At 33.7% G+C, this 20,173-nt stretch overlaps 1 protein-coding gene across 3 annotated transcripts in view; it reads right to left on the bottom strand.

Moving 5' to 3' along the window:
• The window catches only part of NOVA1 (NOVA alternative splicing regulator 1), a 157,094-nt gene that overhangs the window by 25,919 nt on the left and 111,002 nt on the right, over positions 1-20,173 (bottom strand). For 2 of the 3 annotated variants that reach the window (XM_059819434.1, XM_059819436.1), the window contains exons 3-4: positions 12,533-12,699; positions 2,149-2,220 (exon numbers count right to left, since the gene is read on the bottom strand). In XM_059819434.1, the coding sequence (XP_059675417.1) occupies positions 2,149-2,220; positions 12,533-12,699 (239 nt within the window). The remainder of the gene's footprint in view (positions 1-2,148; positions 2,221-12,532; positions 12,700-20,173) is intronic. The other variant, XM_059819435.1, reaches the window with a different exon arrangement.

Here is a 20,173-nt window from a genome sequence, read left to right as displayed (position 1 = left end):
GGGAACAATTGCCAGCTACGTCACTTATCACTAGAATAAACAGAAAGGCCTTAATTGCCTTATCATGTGCCTTGTGCTTCCTGCTGGAATGGCTTGAAACCACTAGGAAATACCAGAAGGGACGAAATTATTATAAACCAGTAGGAATTTCAAGGGTTAATGATAAAAGCAGTTCCAAAAGTCACTTAGGGAACTCATTACTCTTCTTCATATATACAATTTTAATGCTATTCAAAAGAGATCTTGATTGTTTGTATGAAAACTGAATTGAACACAGGTTATGAAAAAAATGCCTTAAAAGATGTAATGTGGGATATAAGCAGGACACAAAGCATACATTTCCCTTACTTTGGATATTCAGCTAAATCACTTGACGATATTCTCATAGAACAACTTTCTATAAAAATAAGTATTTTTAGCTATTAAAAAGTCATTTAAAGTTTATACACTACACTATAATTTTGATAATTCAAAATTCATGGAACAGATGCAAAGTAGGTACTTCTCTGATGCTAATTAAACAGCATGCTCAAATAGTATTTCCTGTAAATAAAAGCACCTCCTCCTTTTTTCTCCAAATAATGATTTTCAGGGTGTAGTCATAATTATAAAAAAAAAAGTGGGAAAGAGGTCACAGAAAAGAAAAATAGTAAAAAAACTTTTTAAAATATCAGAAAGATCTGTGTGCTCAACATTTGCAAAACCTTCTAATTAAAATACACAAAATACTGAAATTAAGAGAGAGAATAAAGGCTGAACAGAGTGTTCATAAAATACCCCTAGCTGCTGGCAAAGATTTTATCTTTGTCATTTAATGATGATGAACCCAAGTAACTGTTGCTGGAATGCAAGTAGGCTGATGAAGAAGGCTTTTAAATTTAAGTGAGGGATATCACAATTTATATATTTTTTAGTAGTTCTATCTGTACAATTTCTTATTGCCTCTTTCTTATTTCTTATTGCCTTTTTCTTAATGCCTCTTTCAACAGATAGTCATGTGTTGATCATAAATGTGATATATTGCTTTAATATGCCTGCGTCCTGTTGTAGGTTAAATTGTTCGTACAGCCAGCAAGTTCTAAGCAATTCACAAAATATCAGAGGATCAGTAATTAATAACAATGTTAACTTCCAGAGGAAATTAGCTTGTTGTGAAGAAAACTTTTCTGGTATTTGATCTAATTTGTGCAAGACCTGATAGAAGCATTCAGCTAACTCAAATAAACAGACTCTGTGTTAAAAACTATTAGCACATACTGAATACTTACATTATTTGAACACAAAGTACATTAAGTTTAACAGTATGTTTAAAAAAATGAATAAGGTATTTATTAAGCAGGAATCAGTTCTAAAAAGCATGGTATGAAGTAACTAACAATTTTCACAGGGAAGGCAAAAAGATACACAGTATGAGGATTTGTGGACATAATGAATTGGCCATGTTTTTTTCCCGGTTAAGACAGAAACAAATTAGTGTAATTAAAATACTGCTAAAAGCACAGTTTATGCATTTAAATAAGACATGAATTAAACTTACTTAGATGTGTTTAGGATGCTTTTAGTGAGACTTAATTTTACGTCATTCTTCATCAATAAATTTCCATTTCAAATCTATTTTTTATTACATATGCTATTTGAATAATGCCCCTATGTTACTGTCCACAAACGAATTTTAAAATTCTTAAAGTAAACAAACAAATAAATAAAGAAGTCTGTTTGCCATTCCTAGGTTGATATCCAGCTAATTAAGCATGGGTTTATGGGTAATTCCATTATAATTTAGAAATGATCCAGGAAGTAAATACGTGTGTGCATATATACATAAACATACATATAACAAGAGTTACTCTGTCTACAAACACACCAGCATGTATCCTTGCTATTTATTAATCAAATAAAATTTTAAAAAGACTGTTTTACACAGTATTTTGCTTTCATCAGAGATTTAAAAAAGACAACAAAACAAATTAAAAGAAGAAAAATGTTTTCCATTCAATTTACCAATTTCTAACAAGAGTTAGATATCTATGGTTATGGGTGTATATATGTGAATGAACGAATAAATCCTTAACCCACCATATCTTTTTCTCCAGTTTGCAAGCTGTCACCCGTGAAAAGTATGGTGTAGATGGTAGGATGATACTGTACCTGATTGGCTCTGGAGGTGGTCATGGGATCAGATGGAGAGGACTTGGTGGTAGTTGGGGAAGATGGCAATGTCTGGGAACAAAGCAGTTCAGGAGCAAATCAACCTTTACAAGCCTTAGACTGAACAGTTAAAAAAATAAATAAACCAACAAAAGTAACATAACTAGAAAATTAAAATAAATTAAAAATGCCTAAGACAAAATCTTTCTCCTACTCATTGGAACTTAATGGAATTTAAAGTCAATTGGATAAATAATGCATGTAAATATGCATGCTTATGCATGTAAAAACAAATTAATGACTTGAAATCAAGATGGTGAACTCACATAAATACTCAAAAATATGCTGACCACATGAGGAATATATTCTTTCCTCTCTCCTCCTCTTGGGGAAAATGAAGACTATAGTAAACACAAATTCCAGCAAGTTCAATGAGCACACTAGAAACAGTTCTCAGTCTACAAACAAACAGGGCCAACGTCTGAAAGAAGTTAGAGACATTTACTTTGGCACCTTATAATGCACCATTCTATAGCACGGACTATAGCCAGCAAACTGTGTTCCATACCGTACAACAATTATACTGAAGCTACTGAGTTTTTAGCAATATACTAACTGCTAAAATATTTATTGATCTTTTTTAATCAAGAGGCACATGAAAAAATGTAAACATCAATCTCATGATGGATGAACATGCAACTAATACCTTCACAACAAATTACTACAATATATTTATGATTAGCATTAAAAATGTTCATTTAGTTGAGAAAAGGTTAATAACTTATCATCAGGCCTGTGTTCAAAATAAACACAAAAAAGAATTAAGAGTCATATTTATTGATCATGTTTTCTAAGTAATACACATACGCTTAACATTAGTTCTTGAACATATCAAAAAAGCACTGCTCTGTTTAAATTTTTTTATATACACATTTCTCTTTTTAAAGTAGTAGATCCTGACAGAATAACTCTTCTTTTCTTTTTATAAATTTAGTGAAAATGTAAAATTCCAGTTTTCAAAACATAACATACAACACTTATTCAAAGCATGTTTTTTGACATCTTTGTAATATATAAATATTATAAAATATCCAAAATTACACTACTTTAAGAAATAAGATGTTAAAATGCTATACAATGTGGTTTATCATATGGTCATTAATTACTAACCAAAACTATTTAGAAATAAATGAAGCAAAATTTCACACTTTCAGCAGTTCTGTTACTTACAATCATTGACAGTCCCTCATAAAATAGGTATACATACTTTTGCACTAAAACTCTTAATGCATATGAGAAAGCTGGGACACTGTGAATGCATAAAGTTGTGTATTAGCAAAATATGGGCTTGTACATATGCACACACAAATATTTTAGCTGTATGTTAAGCAATATGAAGATCCATTTTTTCATAGTTTGTACATAAACAAGCAGCCAAAACAAGAAAAAATATCTCAAGAAACAGATCCTTATTTTGCATTTCCAACTTGTAACTCATGTTATATAAAACAATAAAAACAAAAATAAAACATTTACAGCTTAAGCATCAACTGGGACTCTTTCAAGAGGTTTAAGTAAAAAGTACTACCATGTATAGGGCATTATAAAGAATACGTAGCTTGGCAAAATGTTATTGGTCAGCAGACGCTATACATTGTGAGAAGACAATTATAAAGGATTCTCCCATGTCTTTCTGTACAGAACATGGGTTTATTCACGAGGGGCTAGAATTATTTAGAAAAAAAATGTCAGAATCCACGATAGTACAGGGCCAACTCTATTCAATTACAGAATCATACTTCTGGTTTTAGTGGGATGATGCAGTATCTCTCTTACAAAAGTCTGAAATTGCAATGAAATGATTTTCATCATTTAAGCTTAAACTAATGGGAAAACAACAAAAAACCCTCAACCAAACAGAATGGAGGACTGTAACTTATCCTGATAGGTTTTCTTTATTGTAACTATATATTAAACTCTTATCCTGAACGAAAAAAAATTAAAAAGTTACTATTCCCCAGCAAATCTCTGAAAATATATTTTGATTAAAATATTTCAGACATCTGATAGTTTGTGTGATCAACACCACTGCTAACTAGGGCATGCTGTTTTGTATATTGTTTTGGTATGCTAGGCTAATTAATAAAAGGAAAAATAGTTTGTTCTTCACAGGTGTTACTAAATCTAACTACTGGATTTGTAAGAAAATATGTAGAATGCTTCAACACTGAATAATGACCTAATCACTGATACCACAAGTAATTTAAGAACCTGGAAGCATCTCAGTTTTCAATTAATAGCAATCTTCCTAGAGCACAGAACTGTATGGCTGCGATGAAAAAGGAGTGACGATACTTATTTCAGGTGGCTGTTGAACTATAACATCTATTAAATAGAAGCATTTCACTATTCCATTTTAGCACAAGCTTGTTTAAAATACAATGGAAAAAAAAGATAAAAACATTTAAAAGCAAAACAACTGTATTAATGAACAAGAATCAAGTATGGGCATACACATTTTTTTCCAAATATACATACCAATGACAAAATAGCAGTAAGGTTTTTTGTTTTGTGTTTTTGGTGTTTTTTCTTTGCATATCAGGTTGTTTGTGTTTGAGGCTTAACTTCTCTCACTCTGTTTACTGACTAAAGTGCATTTATTTTTTTATATATCTATACATATATATATAAAAAAGCATATATATATATATGAAAGAACTCACAGCATTTTGTAAAAGGTCATCCTTTTTCATGCTTCTGTATAATTCTGGAGACACATTAATTTATGGAGACACATCTATTTATTTCTTCAATATTAAAGTAACACAAAGTAATTTCTCAAAAATAAAAAAAATAAACACAGGCATTTGGATTTTGTATTGAATTTCCACTGCTGATAAGTAATTTATTGACACACTCTCAATTGCTTTGCAAGAACTTTTAGGCAAAATTATTTCTTAAAGAAAGTTGGACAGAGCTCAATTAATTCTGATTTATTACGCAGCATAGAATATTTTTTTTAAAATTTGGCAAGTGTTTTGCATTAGGCAAGTGCTCAAATTTAGTAGTTATTAGGCTTCTGGGAATGAGATGTATAAAGTGATTAGAAATCATAAGATAAATTTGCATTACGGAGTTTCAATTTTTGAGACGAGACATGTGTACTATAATCGAAGCTTTACTGAAATTGAAGGTTCACTGCTGGCAAGGTTATAAAAGAAAGCCAGTCAAAATTTCTACCATACACCACTTCTAAGACTTGCAGGGTTTTTTTAAGCTATATCTTGAATAGTATAGTCCAAGTCATGGTGAAACTGGTCTTCTCTGTTTTTTCAAATACTAGTTCCTTTCCTATTATTTATGAGACAATGAATGGAAGACTATATTTAGAGGTACGAGCGTGTTGTTTGTTTTTACTTTAAGCTTCTAGAACAGATGGTAAAGAAAACACCTTTCATATAATAAAAAAGGAACTTAATTTTAGAAATAAAATTCTGTTTGAGCCATATTTGAGTTTTAATATTTTCTGAAAGTCCAAGAAAATACTTCTTCCTTGTGTTGCTCACAAGAATTTATTATACTGTGAGAGACTGCTCTCAGGCTGCACAACATACTAAAGGGTGCAGAAAGATGGTCAAAGCATCACACTTCCATGCTTTATATTTTTGAGTAACAGAGTGAAGATATAGCTCTATCACAGCAGTATATAATACATACACTCCATCTGCACAGTGTTCCAAAAGGTCTCTAAGCCCTCTTTTAATGACTTCGTGAATTGCCTGATGCAGAGCTATGGATAAATGACAAAAGTCACACCCTTATACTAAAAAAATTTCAATACTTACACCCTAGATAATAAATATTGTACTGAGACAGTTAATTTAATTCTCAGTACCTATTAGTATATTTATATATGGAAGAGTAGAAAGAAAAGGCAGAAAATGAAATACCATTTGAAAACAGGGTTAGAGACATGAAAGCATATGGAGAACATAATTTAAATGTGAAGATGAAACTGCATTTACAGCTTACCAATTTCAAGTTTCTCAATACAGGGCTTGCCAAACAAAGGAAATCTTGGTAATAACATTACTCACATTAAATTACTATTAATACTGAGCTAATACTGAGTTTCAGTCTTGCATATATTAATATTGGTGCTTTTAAATCACTGAAATTAATGTGATGACAAAACTAATTTGCTTAAGCCAGTATTTTAATGCACTTTAAGAAAAGGGGTATTTTTTTGAATTGTATTAAATAGTTGAATACCTTCTGCAGCTCAATTGAGAAACAGAGAGCACTGCAAAGCTCCATTGTGCTGAACAACGTAAAAGACTGACTTACTAGACTTTCAACAGTATCAGAGATGAGCCTTTCTGAACAGACCATTTGCTTTGCTAAACATATTGAGTCTTCTTTTCACCTGCTGTGATCTCTTAAACTGTAACTTTGGCAAATGATTCTCACCTCAGTGATGACTGTATAAATACATAACACATTTCAAAAATAAAATTTGGAAAAAGAAATAATCAAGTTTACAATCCAGATTGTAAAAAGGCTACTTGGATGACTTCAGTGATCTCATTTTACTTGCTACCTTTTCACTTCTGTAAAGAACAAATAAAATACATTCTGATGATATTTCATCCGCCTTGCATTTGATTTTACCTTTGTGTAAAAGAATACACAGGGCATAGGGCAAGACAAAAAGACTAAGAAAGCTAGCATGTATAGATGGAATGCTTACTTATAGGTGTTTATAGAGTTAATTTATCTGCATTTATGAACTCTTGGGGACTTGTCTTTGAAAAAGGAAAAAAGTGTGTTAATTATGATGTAAAAGACAGATTATCTCATGTTCTGTCTGGGGACAAGAAGGTGTAAGGATCTTAAAGCAAAACAGCAGGTGCCATTTGGATCATCAGATCAACTCTGGAGAGAGGGAATGATTTAGGATGAAGATTACAGTAAAATGGACAAAGAAGAATCAGGACCTTCTCCTTCCTCAAAACTTGTCACAGTAACACAGAACTACTGCAAGATCTGGTGCTGCTATACAGAAATAACAGAAAACTCAAGTAACTAACCAGACACAGGCCTCAAAACGCAGAAGATGATATGGGTCTAAGATTCGTGTCAAAAAATCCCAAATCCTAGAAGGAAAGAAAATGTCACCTTTTGATTCTGGGCTACTTTGGGATTTGGAAAAATACTGCCAAAACTACAAAGCCATCAGAAGGTGTAAGATAACTTCAGAATTTTCTTAAGAATCAGAACACTGCTGAAAATTTCTTCAATGTTGAATGCTGCTGTTCATCCCCCAACAAAATCTTCAATTCCACTTTTGAAGCACATACAATGAAGAGTTGTTAATAATCTACAGAGTTAATTGTGTTCATAAAACACAGTTTTGCATGCATATTGAGTTTATATCCAATGCTGGTGAAATGAAAGAGAAATTTAAAACAGTGATCTGGCACCAGAATTAAGTCAAGAGCACATGACAGACAGGATATATACATATTCTCATGGAATGCTAAACTTTTGCCATGAGATCTAAAGTATAGACCTGTCTCTCTACTAAATAATGGCTTTTTGGTTTTTTGTCCTCACAACTTGTAAACACACCTGCATATATTATTAATTGCAGAACGGTAACTAGTGTGATTCTTCACCTATGTTCAAAAGTCAGAAAAGTTTATGAGAAATTATTGACTAGATGAACAGACACAGTGATTTACAAAACTATTTATTATTATTTACCTCAAATGAAAAATGTAGAGTTATTCTGGAGTTTAGTAAGGATCATCTGTGTGACAGACTGTTGTTTTAAATGGAAGATAAGAAAGGCTCATCAGAAGGGAGAGGCATTTCAAGAAACCGATGAAGGTTTCTTAAGGAAGGAAGGACTTGGGGGTATTGGTGGATGAAAAACTGAATATGAGCCGGCAATGTGCATTCGCAGCCCAGAAAGCCAATCGTACCCTGGGATGCATCAAAAGAAGTGTGGTTAGGAGGTGGAGCTGTGATTCTCCCCCTCTGCTCCACTCTCGTGAGACCCCACCTGGAGTACTACACCCAGCTCCAGGGCCCCCAGCATAAGACAGACGGGGACCTGCTCAAGCGAGTCCAGAGGAGGGCCACGAAGATGATCAGGGGCTTGGAGACCCTCCCCTATGAGGACAAGCTGAGAGAGTTGGGGTTGTTCAGCCTGGAGAAGAGAAGGCTCTGAAGAAATCTTATAGTGGCCTTCCAAGTACTTAAAGTGGGCCTACAGGAAAGATGGGGAGGGACTCTTTATCAGGGAGCGTAGTGATAGGACAAGGGGTAAGAGTTTTAAACTGGTAAGAGAGTAGATTTAGATTAGATATTAGGGAGAAATTCTTTACTGTGAGGGTGGTGAGGCACTGCAACAGGTTGCCCAGAGAGGCTGTGGATGCCCCCTCCCTGGAAGTGTTCAAGGCCAGGCTGGATGAGGCTTTGAGCATCCTGGTCTAGTAGAAGGTGTCCCTGCGCATGGCAGTAGAGTTGGAACTAGATGATCTTTAAGGTTCCTTCCAACCCAAACCATTCTATGGTTCTATGAAGTCTACTGAGTCTTTATAGTCTGAAGAACTAATACACCGTATTTAAAAAAAAAATCCTCCATTTAAGCCAATATTTTCAGATTTGTATTCTTAAAGTCAGGTTCTATTTAAGCACTTCAAAGTAAAACTTTTTATTTACAAATTATGAACTTTTCAGTTTTATTTTTGTTGATCAGCATTTCTGAAGTGAAAATAGTCATTTTCTCTAGAAGAATGTAAATTTACAAATCTGAGTTCAGACTTTTAGTTTTGCAGATTTTGAATACAATGTCTGGGGCCATGATTAACGAACAGAAGTTAAAGACTTATGAGAGGTTAATTATCTACTGAAAAAGCTGAAATGAAACTGGTTTCAATGAAAACATTAGTTGAAAGTTTTACTCTAGATTTTCAAGGAAGAAATTCTGAAGATTTTGTCCACGCTTCAATAGCTAAACATTTCATGGAATCAAAGAATGATTCAGGTTGGAAGGGATCTCAGAAGGCCAAACAGTGCAAACACCTGCTTAAAGGAGAGTTAGCTATAAGATCACACACCTTTCCTTCTATATAATGCACAGTTCTGCAATGGCCATCTCCGATTCCATGTGCTTCCTGGACAGGCTGCTACAACATCTGCTACCTGTAAAACAACTGAAAGCTGGAAGGAAAATTCACCTAGCATACAAAGAAACAGTAATAGTTTCTGAAGAAAGTGATGGGATAAGACCACATTATGCAGCCTTTTCCATTGTTCATAGGAGCTGCTATTAATTTAGAGGTGAAATTTAAAGCTTTGTAAGCTAATTACAAAGCCAAAACAGCTCAGGTTCTCATCACTTTATGAAAACTGTATTCTGTTCCCCTGGGTTACAATGTGGTCTGAAAGAGTTGGTGTGACACTTCAACTAATAAAGAGAGAAAAGAGAGGTTAGATGCTTATAGCAGTTTCTAGGAAGTAAAAGGACACAGGAATCAGTTGGTTATTGTCAAATGATACCTAGAAACAGCAGATGGCTGACATCTATGAAGAGACTGCCTATGTTATGTAGAGTTAAAAGATGCAACCATTTGTCAATTAAATATCTCAGACCTGCTTGGAGGAGAGAACTACCTGGTATCTACTGATAAGTCCATAGGATTAGGAAATGTGGAAAAATGCAGTGGAGAAGGCTCAAAAGGAACCGGATAGACTTGTTTCCAAATCTTCTGAAGCTGAAAAAGCTGAAGTTAGAGAGACCAGAATGTTTGGATAGTGACTTCCACTATTAAGGAGAAATGCCAGGCCATACTTAGCCTCCACGTATACCCATGACTTTCCTGAAGACAAAGTGCTGAAACTCAAGCAGTCAGCGAAAAAGGTTTACCTACTGACTTTCTTCACTGAAACTGTAGCCAGAAGATATTTCCTTTCTTAGCTTGCTTCTCTGAGGCGAGTATTGGTAAAGCAGCCCAGGACAAAGAAATTACAATAGAGAAATGAGAGCTGCATGCTCATATAGACATGGGTAGCATTGCAAGGCTTCAACTACAGGTATCTTCGTTTGTGGGGAGAAAACTACCTTTGCTTTTTGGTAGAAACAGCTAGAAAACCAAAAGAAATATCTTCAAAGTTCCTAATGAAGGTAAAATTTATTATTTCAAATCAGCTCTCGAACTCAAATGCAAAATCTACTTTCTTCAATCTGCAACGTAATACTTTGGGTGCCAAAGATCTCGGGTAATACTCCAAGACAGGAAGAACCATGTAAAAATTTGTGTAAAAGAAGAAATTGTAATACATAATGCTTATTTTTTGCCAAGTTCAAAATTACTTGTATTATACATTATCCTGATCATTTTAATAAAATTGTGACCTGTCTGCTATAAAAAAAACCAGCAACACTGGAGTTCTAGATCATGATTACCTGTTATAAAATATTACTCTTTTAATTTCTTAAATAGAGTTATTATACCTTTCATTAAGATACAGGATATTCTGACACTGGAGGACAGATTACTTCACTGCAAACTCTAAGAACTAAGCTAACAATTCCACTTCTTGGTAAAAATAATGGAATTTAGATTTATTGAGTCAATATTTGTAGTGTATGAATTTATCATGAATAGATGTTGCTTCATTAAAAGAGAAGTTAAACAATTCATTGTGGTTAAAAGTGCTCAACATATGCACATGCATATCTCCAAATATTTACAGTCATATTACTATGCACCTGTATGTACACAGGTAATATATTTAAATTTTAAGATGCAGAGCCAGTCAATAAATCACAGTCTTATAAGTTACACATTATATTTAGTCTGTGTCTTAAGTTCACTAATCCATCCCTCCAGAATTTAATTTAACATTCCAAACATGGAATTGTGTTTAAAAAAAAAAACAACAAACCCCAAACCAATCAAACAAACTAAAAAATCCAAACCCAAATTAAAAATAAAACCTCAACAACTTTACAAATAAGTTTTCTGGAGAAGTATTGTGAACAAGCTATATCAACTTCAGATACAAGACAGGAAGTATTTAGGCATGTCACTAAACAGCTCTGTAATCTAGTTTCTCAAGACCTTACTGACTTACCTAAAAATTAGCTTCATTTCACTGCAAAGGGGAAAACCACTTTTCATTGTAATAGAGAACATTCATTTCCCATTGGATTAAGAAGTCTTGGCATAAAATCTAACATTTTACAAGCAGAAAAGCCATTCAAAATGCAGATCTCTTCAGTTTTTTCTCTCTATCTCAGGCATAATAATATTCACTGCTAATAATTGAGAAACTAATCCTATAAAATTGGGGCTTTCCTTTTTAGTATTTTCTTATCAATTAGAGTATTTTTTATGTAAAAGTATTGCATATCCAGAAAAAATAATACAGTAGTAAATATTGGAAATCATATGCAACGGCTTATGCAGAGTTTCATCCATCTAAAGCACTCTGATTGTTCCAAACTCATCCTGCTCAAACACAACTTCATACAAGCATTCTGTGTATGTCACTATATACAAAGTAATTACATACAGTTACCAAATTACTTTATAGGACAATGAATCTTGCTGCTGTAGAAGGAGGAAACCATCTTTTCCCATATAGGATGGGTAAGAAACTAAAATCTATACTACATAGGATAGAGAGTCAAGATACTTATTTCACATTCTCCTTGCAGGGCAATTTTTTAAAAAATTAAAATTGTTCTGGAAAATGTAATGAACTAAAGAATACTAGACCAATAATACCTTGCAAATATATTTTGCATTGTCCATAGATTTTGAAAGAAGTCAGTGTAGAACAGGCAAAAATATGCCAAAAGTAACATAAAATGAAATTGTAGAAAACATCCCAAGTAAATTATCTTTATATTTTCAAGTTCTTACAGGTAAGATTTTAACGTATCTAATATAGGGTCTAAAAAAACAATTAACATTTTTGTTTTTATTTTATATACATAAAAGTAGGAAACATTCAGTTAATCTGTGATTTTTAGTAATGCTGATGATTTACAAACAGGTTCATCATTTAAGATTTAAATTCAGTGATCTTTAACCGAAACCTAGAAGTGTATTATCACCTTATACAGTAAAGAAAAGTTTATGGAAGAAACACGTTAGAGCGTGGCACTGAAACTTATAAAACGCTGTCTAAAAGAACTGCTGAGAAACATGGAACAAGTAAGTATAAGGAAAAAGAGGATCAGCAAATTACTAAAGGGTAAAATAACATTTTCTTAAAGAACATGTTATGTTGACTCCTTGCAGCCTTAAAGTTTTAAGACTTCTAAGGAGCTGCTCCGACACTCTATTCCCAACCAAAAACTCACTTGTTTGATGCGGTCTGGATTAACAGTGGTCTGAGGCTGTAGAATGCTGACAGGCTCTGTCTTGGCCACATTTTGAGGCATTTCTCGAATCTTCTCTGCAATGAAGCCATGAACGGCATTTAGTGCTTCAACTGTTCCCTGGATCAGACACACCCGCTCTGTAGTACCTGCAAATACCAAAAGTTGATCTGAATAAAGTGGATTCTTTAAGATCCCACAAACTGCTTCAACTACAGCATAAAGATGGCTTTCAAAAGCAACCTTGCAAAACCAACTAGCAATACCTCCATAAACATACAAACAAAAGGAGAGATTTCCAGAAGATAACACACTGATGATCTGATGATGTTTTAAACCACTCCTATTTGTGTAGATCCTACAAACACAAAACTTTCCAAGTCAATATGGATAATATAAGTTAGAAGAAAAAAATAAAATAACAAAAACAATCAGGTTTTGTTGGAAATATTAGCAAATATGGTAAGTGTGTGCAGAACACAATGTCTTTTAAATTATTTTGGCCTAGTTCTAGATTATTCTAAAATATTGTACAACTTTTAGGTAACACAAGGTTGAACATAATAGCCAGTATTACAGAGGCACTTGGAATAAGCTTTTGTAATGAACACCTGAACTGCAAATACATTCATTTAGTGTAGACATTATTAGATCATTTCTTAAAACAGCTGCAAGTTGTTATGGCAAGACCTTTCAAGGCCAACTGATCTCATATATTTGAGTATCCACTTTATCTTTTGTAACCTGCCTACCTTACAACATCCCTGCAATAAATGCCATTATTTACCGAATACACAGAGTTTAAGATGTCTTTAATGTGATTTAGCAGTTGGAAATAATGAAAGCTTGTACCAAATAAGTAGTCAATACCCCACAAATTACATTTCAAGAATTTCTGTTTAGAGTTATGCTGAATACTGTTCATGCAGAATATATCTAGACTCCATGTGACTACCTTCTAAGCATCCATGTTCTAAGGTCATAGGAAAACACTATACACTTGTCAAATAGGTCTGATAGGTGAAATACGTATCTATTCTATGGTATTTATTCTATGTGAAAGAATACCAGGCATTTGGTCACAATAAAGCAGAGGAGAGGACACTTTCCCACCATACTCAAATGTAAAGATAGGACACATGCTTAAGAAAAAACAGTCCTTGACCATATTCCTCATTCCCAAACTCTGCAGCAAAGTGTAACCCTCTATTTCTTGTAATTTCAGTTTTGCCTGGTTTTCAGTTCTAACCATTCTATTCTGCTCTGTATCATTTCGCTTAATTCTCCTCTCCAGGCTGAAACACTTTTATTGGCTGTCACTCCCCCTCCCTTATATCACTGTTACTTACTCTCACCTTTAATTTCATTGACTCTTATAATGACTTGCCTATCCCTGTAGCCTGTAGAAAGACAGTCTGATGCACCATGTTTATCCCGTCTTTTGTATACCACCTCATGGAATTTGCAATTCTGTGCGGATTACCAGCAGACATTAAATAACTACCATAGCTTTAGTTATAATTCTCTAGAAGGTCTTAGACAAAGCCTACATTGCTACATAACCCTTTTCCAAACTGAAATTGTGCTGTTTGTGTTACAAAAAACACACCCAGTCCTTATTTCTTTGATTTCTTAGTTAAAAACATCTACAGGATGGCCAAAGATGGATGCAGAATTGTGGAAAAATACTCCACTTATTTTTTGTCACCAGGGAGGTTTTAGATGATTCTGTATGGCTTTACTGTATAGCAAAAAAGCTTTTTTTACATATTGGGTTACAGCTCGATACATCCTCACTAGACAAAGAATATAAAAAACCCCAGTATCAATCCTAAGGATACAAGTATGACACTGCACTGAAACAATCCACATTCTGTATTCTCCATATCAAACCACTTAAATAGGTTCCACAAAATCAGTTTTGACTTGAAAAACAGGATCTAACAGGACTTGGAAAAATGAAACTTAGAAGGGAGTATTGTAGTTGCCACTTTTGTTCTGCAGAAATAACAAAACAAGAAAACCTAGGTGTCCAAGTAAAATTGCTTTGAAATTTCATGTAGTACATACTTCCACAAATACATTCTGTACATTTCTGAGATAATCAATGATTTTTTTTATCACCATGTTTTTACCTTCAAATACCAGTAGAACAGTTCTATTAACAGCAGAAAATTATAACATGAACTATTGTGACATTAGTGCATTCCTGAAAACATAATAATACTGCCATGCAAAGATATGCCAGATACATATCTCTATTCAATGCCAGTGTGCGTTCTGCTTCCAGATTACAGGGGTGGAAGCAAAGTAATAAATTTGAGCCCTGGAATTACCACAAAAATAAATATAACTTTTGTCATTGACGTATTCCTAGTACATATTACTGACATGATCACATGTGAATCTTTTCTGATGAAAAATTCATTCACTCTACCTAAATAAATGAAAACTACAATGCAATGATGTGCTGAATACTAACAAGTTTGCAATGATTTCTGAAGTTCACAACATGTTAGTTGGCCTCATTATCATTGTACAATCTGCACAGAATCACAGGCAATACATAGATTAGAGAAATGTACCAGGGAGGTAGGTTACCTCCTCCCTAAAATTAATTCCCTTCCTATCAATTTTATGTCTTTAGTAATACCTACTGTTATCAACTCATATTAAGATATGCCCCTTACAACAGTGCAACATGGTCTTTAACAGAGAATAGTACAGTAACCTTAGTCATCTGCAAGAAAAAAATTGGTTTTTATCATTAGTAAATGCTTCTTGTCTTCTTCCATGGATGAACTCTAAAAATTAAATGTTTCATTGCCTAAAGACGAAACAGCACACTAAGAGCCCTGCCTACTCATTAACTTAACGTATTCATGTACACTTACAATCTTTCAGACTTTTTTCATAAGGAACAGTATCAGCAATACTGAAATTCCACTTCATGGAAGAAGCTCTACAGCAAAACTGACAGAATGAGAAACATTTTTTTCCTCTATTAAAATATGTTATTTAAACATAATTACAATTAGGATTAAACCATGTCAATCAGTATTTCAAAAGCTGTCAGGTTAATAATCCTTGAGATAAATAAAAAGTTAAAATGATTACACTCTTAACAGCAAGTTATACAAGTATCACAATCAAATGCATATTTGTCAAGAGCAAGATTTTTAGAACATTTATGTGACCTGTTCTGGTGTCTTTTCAACAAAACAACTTCAAAACACAGCTAATTTTTTTTTTTCCCAAAACCATCAAGAAAGGGAGTTTAAATGACGTAAGTGGAAGTCACCATAGAAAATGAAACTTGGTTCCTAGACAGAGCTTTCTTAATGCTTTTTCTTCCTGCTTGGCTTCCTCCCCCTTTTGCAAACAACTCCCGTGGTTTCTGTGTAAAGCAATCCAGCTCTAAGAAAATGCTCTGGGGAGTCTTTAGGCCGCAGTATTAATTGTCTCCTAAATGATGAGATGTGATGTGGATTGATCAATGCAGCTAATGCAAGTGTTCTCTAGGTCAGCAGACAACACACTGAAACAAAACACAGATCAGGTTGCGTTCAAGCTACTGGAGCCTAATCGGGAAAGCACTTAACAGGGATGACTACTGTCAAAACATTTGAAAGGAAAACAGTTGATGCTAAATAGGAATTTCATTAGACTTGACACTAAGTGACTAAAGGGTATTCTACAATCTGTGTTATTTTAGAAAGTGCAATATAACAAAAATATGCTTTATGTCATACTACGGACCAAACACACTCCAATTTAGTGTATATAAACCAGGATGCAGTAAACAGAAATCACTGTTCCATGAAGAAATACAATTGTGCAAAAGCATATTTCACCTAGAGTAAGATACAGTTTTAAAATGCATTACAATAGTAGCACATTTTCTTCGAGGGTTACATCAATTAAAAAAAAAGTGTGGAGAAATTGTATACATGTATAGTTGGGAACTGCTTTAATCTGCTGAAGTGACGTTGTCGTATTCCTTCACACAACTCTAATAGCTTTTCACTCAAATAACAGCGTACAATAATTTACAAGTCACAAAAAAGGAAACTGCCAGCTATATGACCAACCTGTATAACAAAAATAAGCTTATGAATCACTAAAGTTGGTGAAATTTCTGTCATTTTAAAAGCTTTTAGGCTCCATTAGTGTCTAAAGTAAACTGTCAGATTATTTATGATTTTCAGTTGTTTAACACTTGCATCCACTCCTTTTTTCACATTTCTGCCAACAAAAGCTCAGCCATCTATATGCATACTTTTTGTCATAAGCTTTTCAAAATATGTATCTAAAATATAGATCTCATTTTTTAAATAGCTGACTTAGAGAAAGCCAAATGACCAAATAATCAGTGCCTTTTTTGTGTGTGTGCAAACGTAGCCAATATAAAATTATTCTTTTTTTTTTGGAGTTAGGGTCATGTATTGTAAGTTGTCTTTTACATATGAAGAGATGAAACATAGACAAGAGAAGAATAATTCTGCCACAAAAAATGACCAAAGGTAGAGTAGGTGGTCATCATCTCTGTACATTCAAAAAAACCAGAAAAAGTATTTTTATGTATGTTCAATAATACTGAAGTCCATGACAGAAGTTTGCATGTGGTTGCAAAACAGGAAAACCACTATCTAAATACATGCTGATCATGATGTTGCTACAATAATTTCATGTTTACTTTTTCTAAGGAACCCAAGAAAATTACTCAGTATTTGTATGTGCTCTACTTTTCAGCAAGTAAAATGTGGTTTCTTTCCTCTTATATCAGAATTAAAATTCAATCTGTACGTGTATGTTTCAACTTTTTCTTATCAAATAAAAGAAGCAGAATGTAATTGCACAAGAAAGGCTACCTGTACTGCTCACCAAAAATAGATTTTTAAAACTAATGGAGAAAAAAGAAGTCTTGATAATTTTTTTGTTCTGTTTAGCTTTTAGGGGGAAATTTTTTGGGCCTAGTTTTTTCATATGAAAACAGATATAGCATGGGAAGTGGTGGAGTCACCATCCCTGGAGGTATTTAAAAGATGTGTAGATGTGGTGCTTAAGGACATGGTTTAGTGGTGCACTTGGCAGTGTTAGGTTTACGGTTGGACTTGATCTTAAAGGTCTTTTCCAACCTAAATGATTCTATGATATAAAATACTCCTCTTCTCTGCAGTTCCATGGGAGAGGGAAAGATGAAACCATTAGCAGCCATCAGGCAATTTAAAAGTAAGTAAATAAAAACCTGTTTTGAAATCTGCTAAGTTAGTTAGGCCTAAAAGCTAAAGAGCTTGCAATAACCTTATTTTAATCATTCATTTCTCCTTCCACCTCCTTTAAGCACCTAAAACTTTACTTCTGGCAAATATCCTTGGCAACCACATTGCACTAATTTTATCAAAAACATTTTAAATGCAGTTGTGAAACTTCAAAACAACAGACCACAAGCTTTTTCTCCGAGGATGTTGTTATTCACTTATTAAAGAACCGATAGAGCTTTTAAAACCACCATTAGAATAACTTCTAGAAGACGCAACAGGATAAAGGATGCTGATGCTTTCAATGTTTTTATTTCTATACTTAACAGGCATACATCTATATATGGTTACCATTAAACTTTTAATTGTTTGCTTAAAGATTCTGATTCAATGTGTAAGAGTTCTACTGTATTCACAGAAACACTCATTAAATGTTAAATGTGCTTCTGTATTTTATGAACCTTAGTTGAAATGTTTTTGGGAATGCAGTGTACCTTTCAGAAAGGACTGTCTGGCATTTATAGGACTCTATATACTTTTCATTGGGCTTTTACATCAATCTTAAAGAGCACCTGAAAACCTAAAAAGCACCATGCATTACCAGGCCAGGGTAATCCCAATACAGCCACTGATTAAATCTCCTTATATTTTTCCAGTGTACCATACCAATTTCTTTGACACTGAAAGGGAAAACCTGACAGAGCCAAAGCTAAAACCTTAACTAAATGAAAGGCTGCACTACAATCTCTCTTCAGCTGATTTGCATTAAGCTTTTATTTGACAACTCACAGTACAGCAGTCTACTAACCCTAATGTCCTATACATTTATGTGACCCACGATCAAACAGCCTGTAGAGTGGGATTCTATATAACACTGCCAGTGATTGCTTCAGCCTAAAACTGATCTTGCAAAAGCTCTTGGTAAAACAGGACTGCACTTTGACACCATTCCGAAGCAATGTAAACCTTTTCAATAATGTGCTTAACATAAAAGTCAGATAAACTCTTCCTTGCATATAATATTTCCTCTCCAGACTTGCACAAAACCTCAGCAAATTAAAGTCAGGCAACAAAAATGTGTTTTATTCAAATGCATTAGCAGTATTACACAATGCCTTAAACAGATGTCAAAAACCTTTGTCATATAAATGACAAAATGTACACAACCTTAAATGCAACACATAAGAAATATGTTCCGTATATGTGCGAAGTGTAATGGAAATCTCAACAAGACAGTTTTCTGCTTTCGTCCTTATCTCCCTCCTGTCCTTTTACCTTTGTTTCTTGAGAGAGAATTAATTGGTCTCAATATCAAGCCTGTTCCCATATTCATCACAGACAGAAAGATGTCTGTCTCTCAAAGCAAAGCTTGATGATCTAATAGACTTCCCAAACTGAAAGGGAAAACAAGGGCTGGTAGCAATTCTATAGCATTGATGTTCTGCATTTGTTTTCATCCAGACAAAAAATTTTGGAACTGTTTGCACAGAACACTTACACAAATAGGGAGTAAAACTTAACCTTCCCGGACTAAAAATTAAAATAGCAATTTTGATAGCAATTAAAATAGCTGGATAAAATAAAAAAAAGTCTTACTGAATGGAATCTATGAAATTGAAAGGAAATAAATATCACCCTGTAAGAATCTTCTTGATATCTCTGTTACAAAAAAATCCTCAACTTTGATTTAAAATTTCAAATTACTGACTGGATGCATCTGGCTTAACTAAAACTCTATTCTTTCAGAGAGAAATAAACTGTTGCCTTTAAAGTTTCATCTGCAAGTACTCCTCCTGAAATTCTAACTATTAATGTTTTCTGCAGCTACATCATACTTTACATGAGTCAAGCATCTAATAAAAGCAGAAAGTTAGAATAAGTGGTCTATGTCTCGAAACATATTAACAGGTGTGATAATTACCAAGCACGTGCACCTATGCCCATGACTTGCTGAAATCTGCAAAAATATATGTTAGAACTTGGGGTCCTCTAACATCAGTCCTCTAATATTTTCTCATCAGGTGTTCACAGGAAGCCTTACTAGCCTTAGGAGAAGAAACTGACCGCTGAACTCGTATTAATAACACGTCTTTTTGGTGTGGCATATGGATAGCCATGCACATTTATGTGCCTATACATATTCATGTTCACATGTATACCAATTTGTTTTACTTTTATTGAATATGTGACACCTTCACTAGAATCCAGATATTGAAATTAATCAAGTTTAAAAATTCTGTAAAATGTATGAACTGTATGAGTTCTCAAAGTTATATGAAAACCTTAAAGTTTACAGTCCATTGTGCTCTGGTCACAAGAGTGGATTACATGAATCCAGGTTTAACATAGTTATGAGTCTGAA

The sequence above is a fragment of the Gavia stellata genome, chromosome 7, assembly GCF_030936135.1.
Source record: "Gavia stellata isolate bGavSte3 chromosome 7, bGavSte3.hap2, whole genome shotgun sequence".
NCBI classification, from domain to species: Eukaryota; Metazoa; Chordata; class Aves; order Gaviiformes; family Gaviidae; genus Gavia; species Gavia stellata.
The sequence above is the reverse complement of the archived record's forward strand: the minus strand, read 5'-3'. Positions and strand labels throughout refer to the sequence as shown.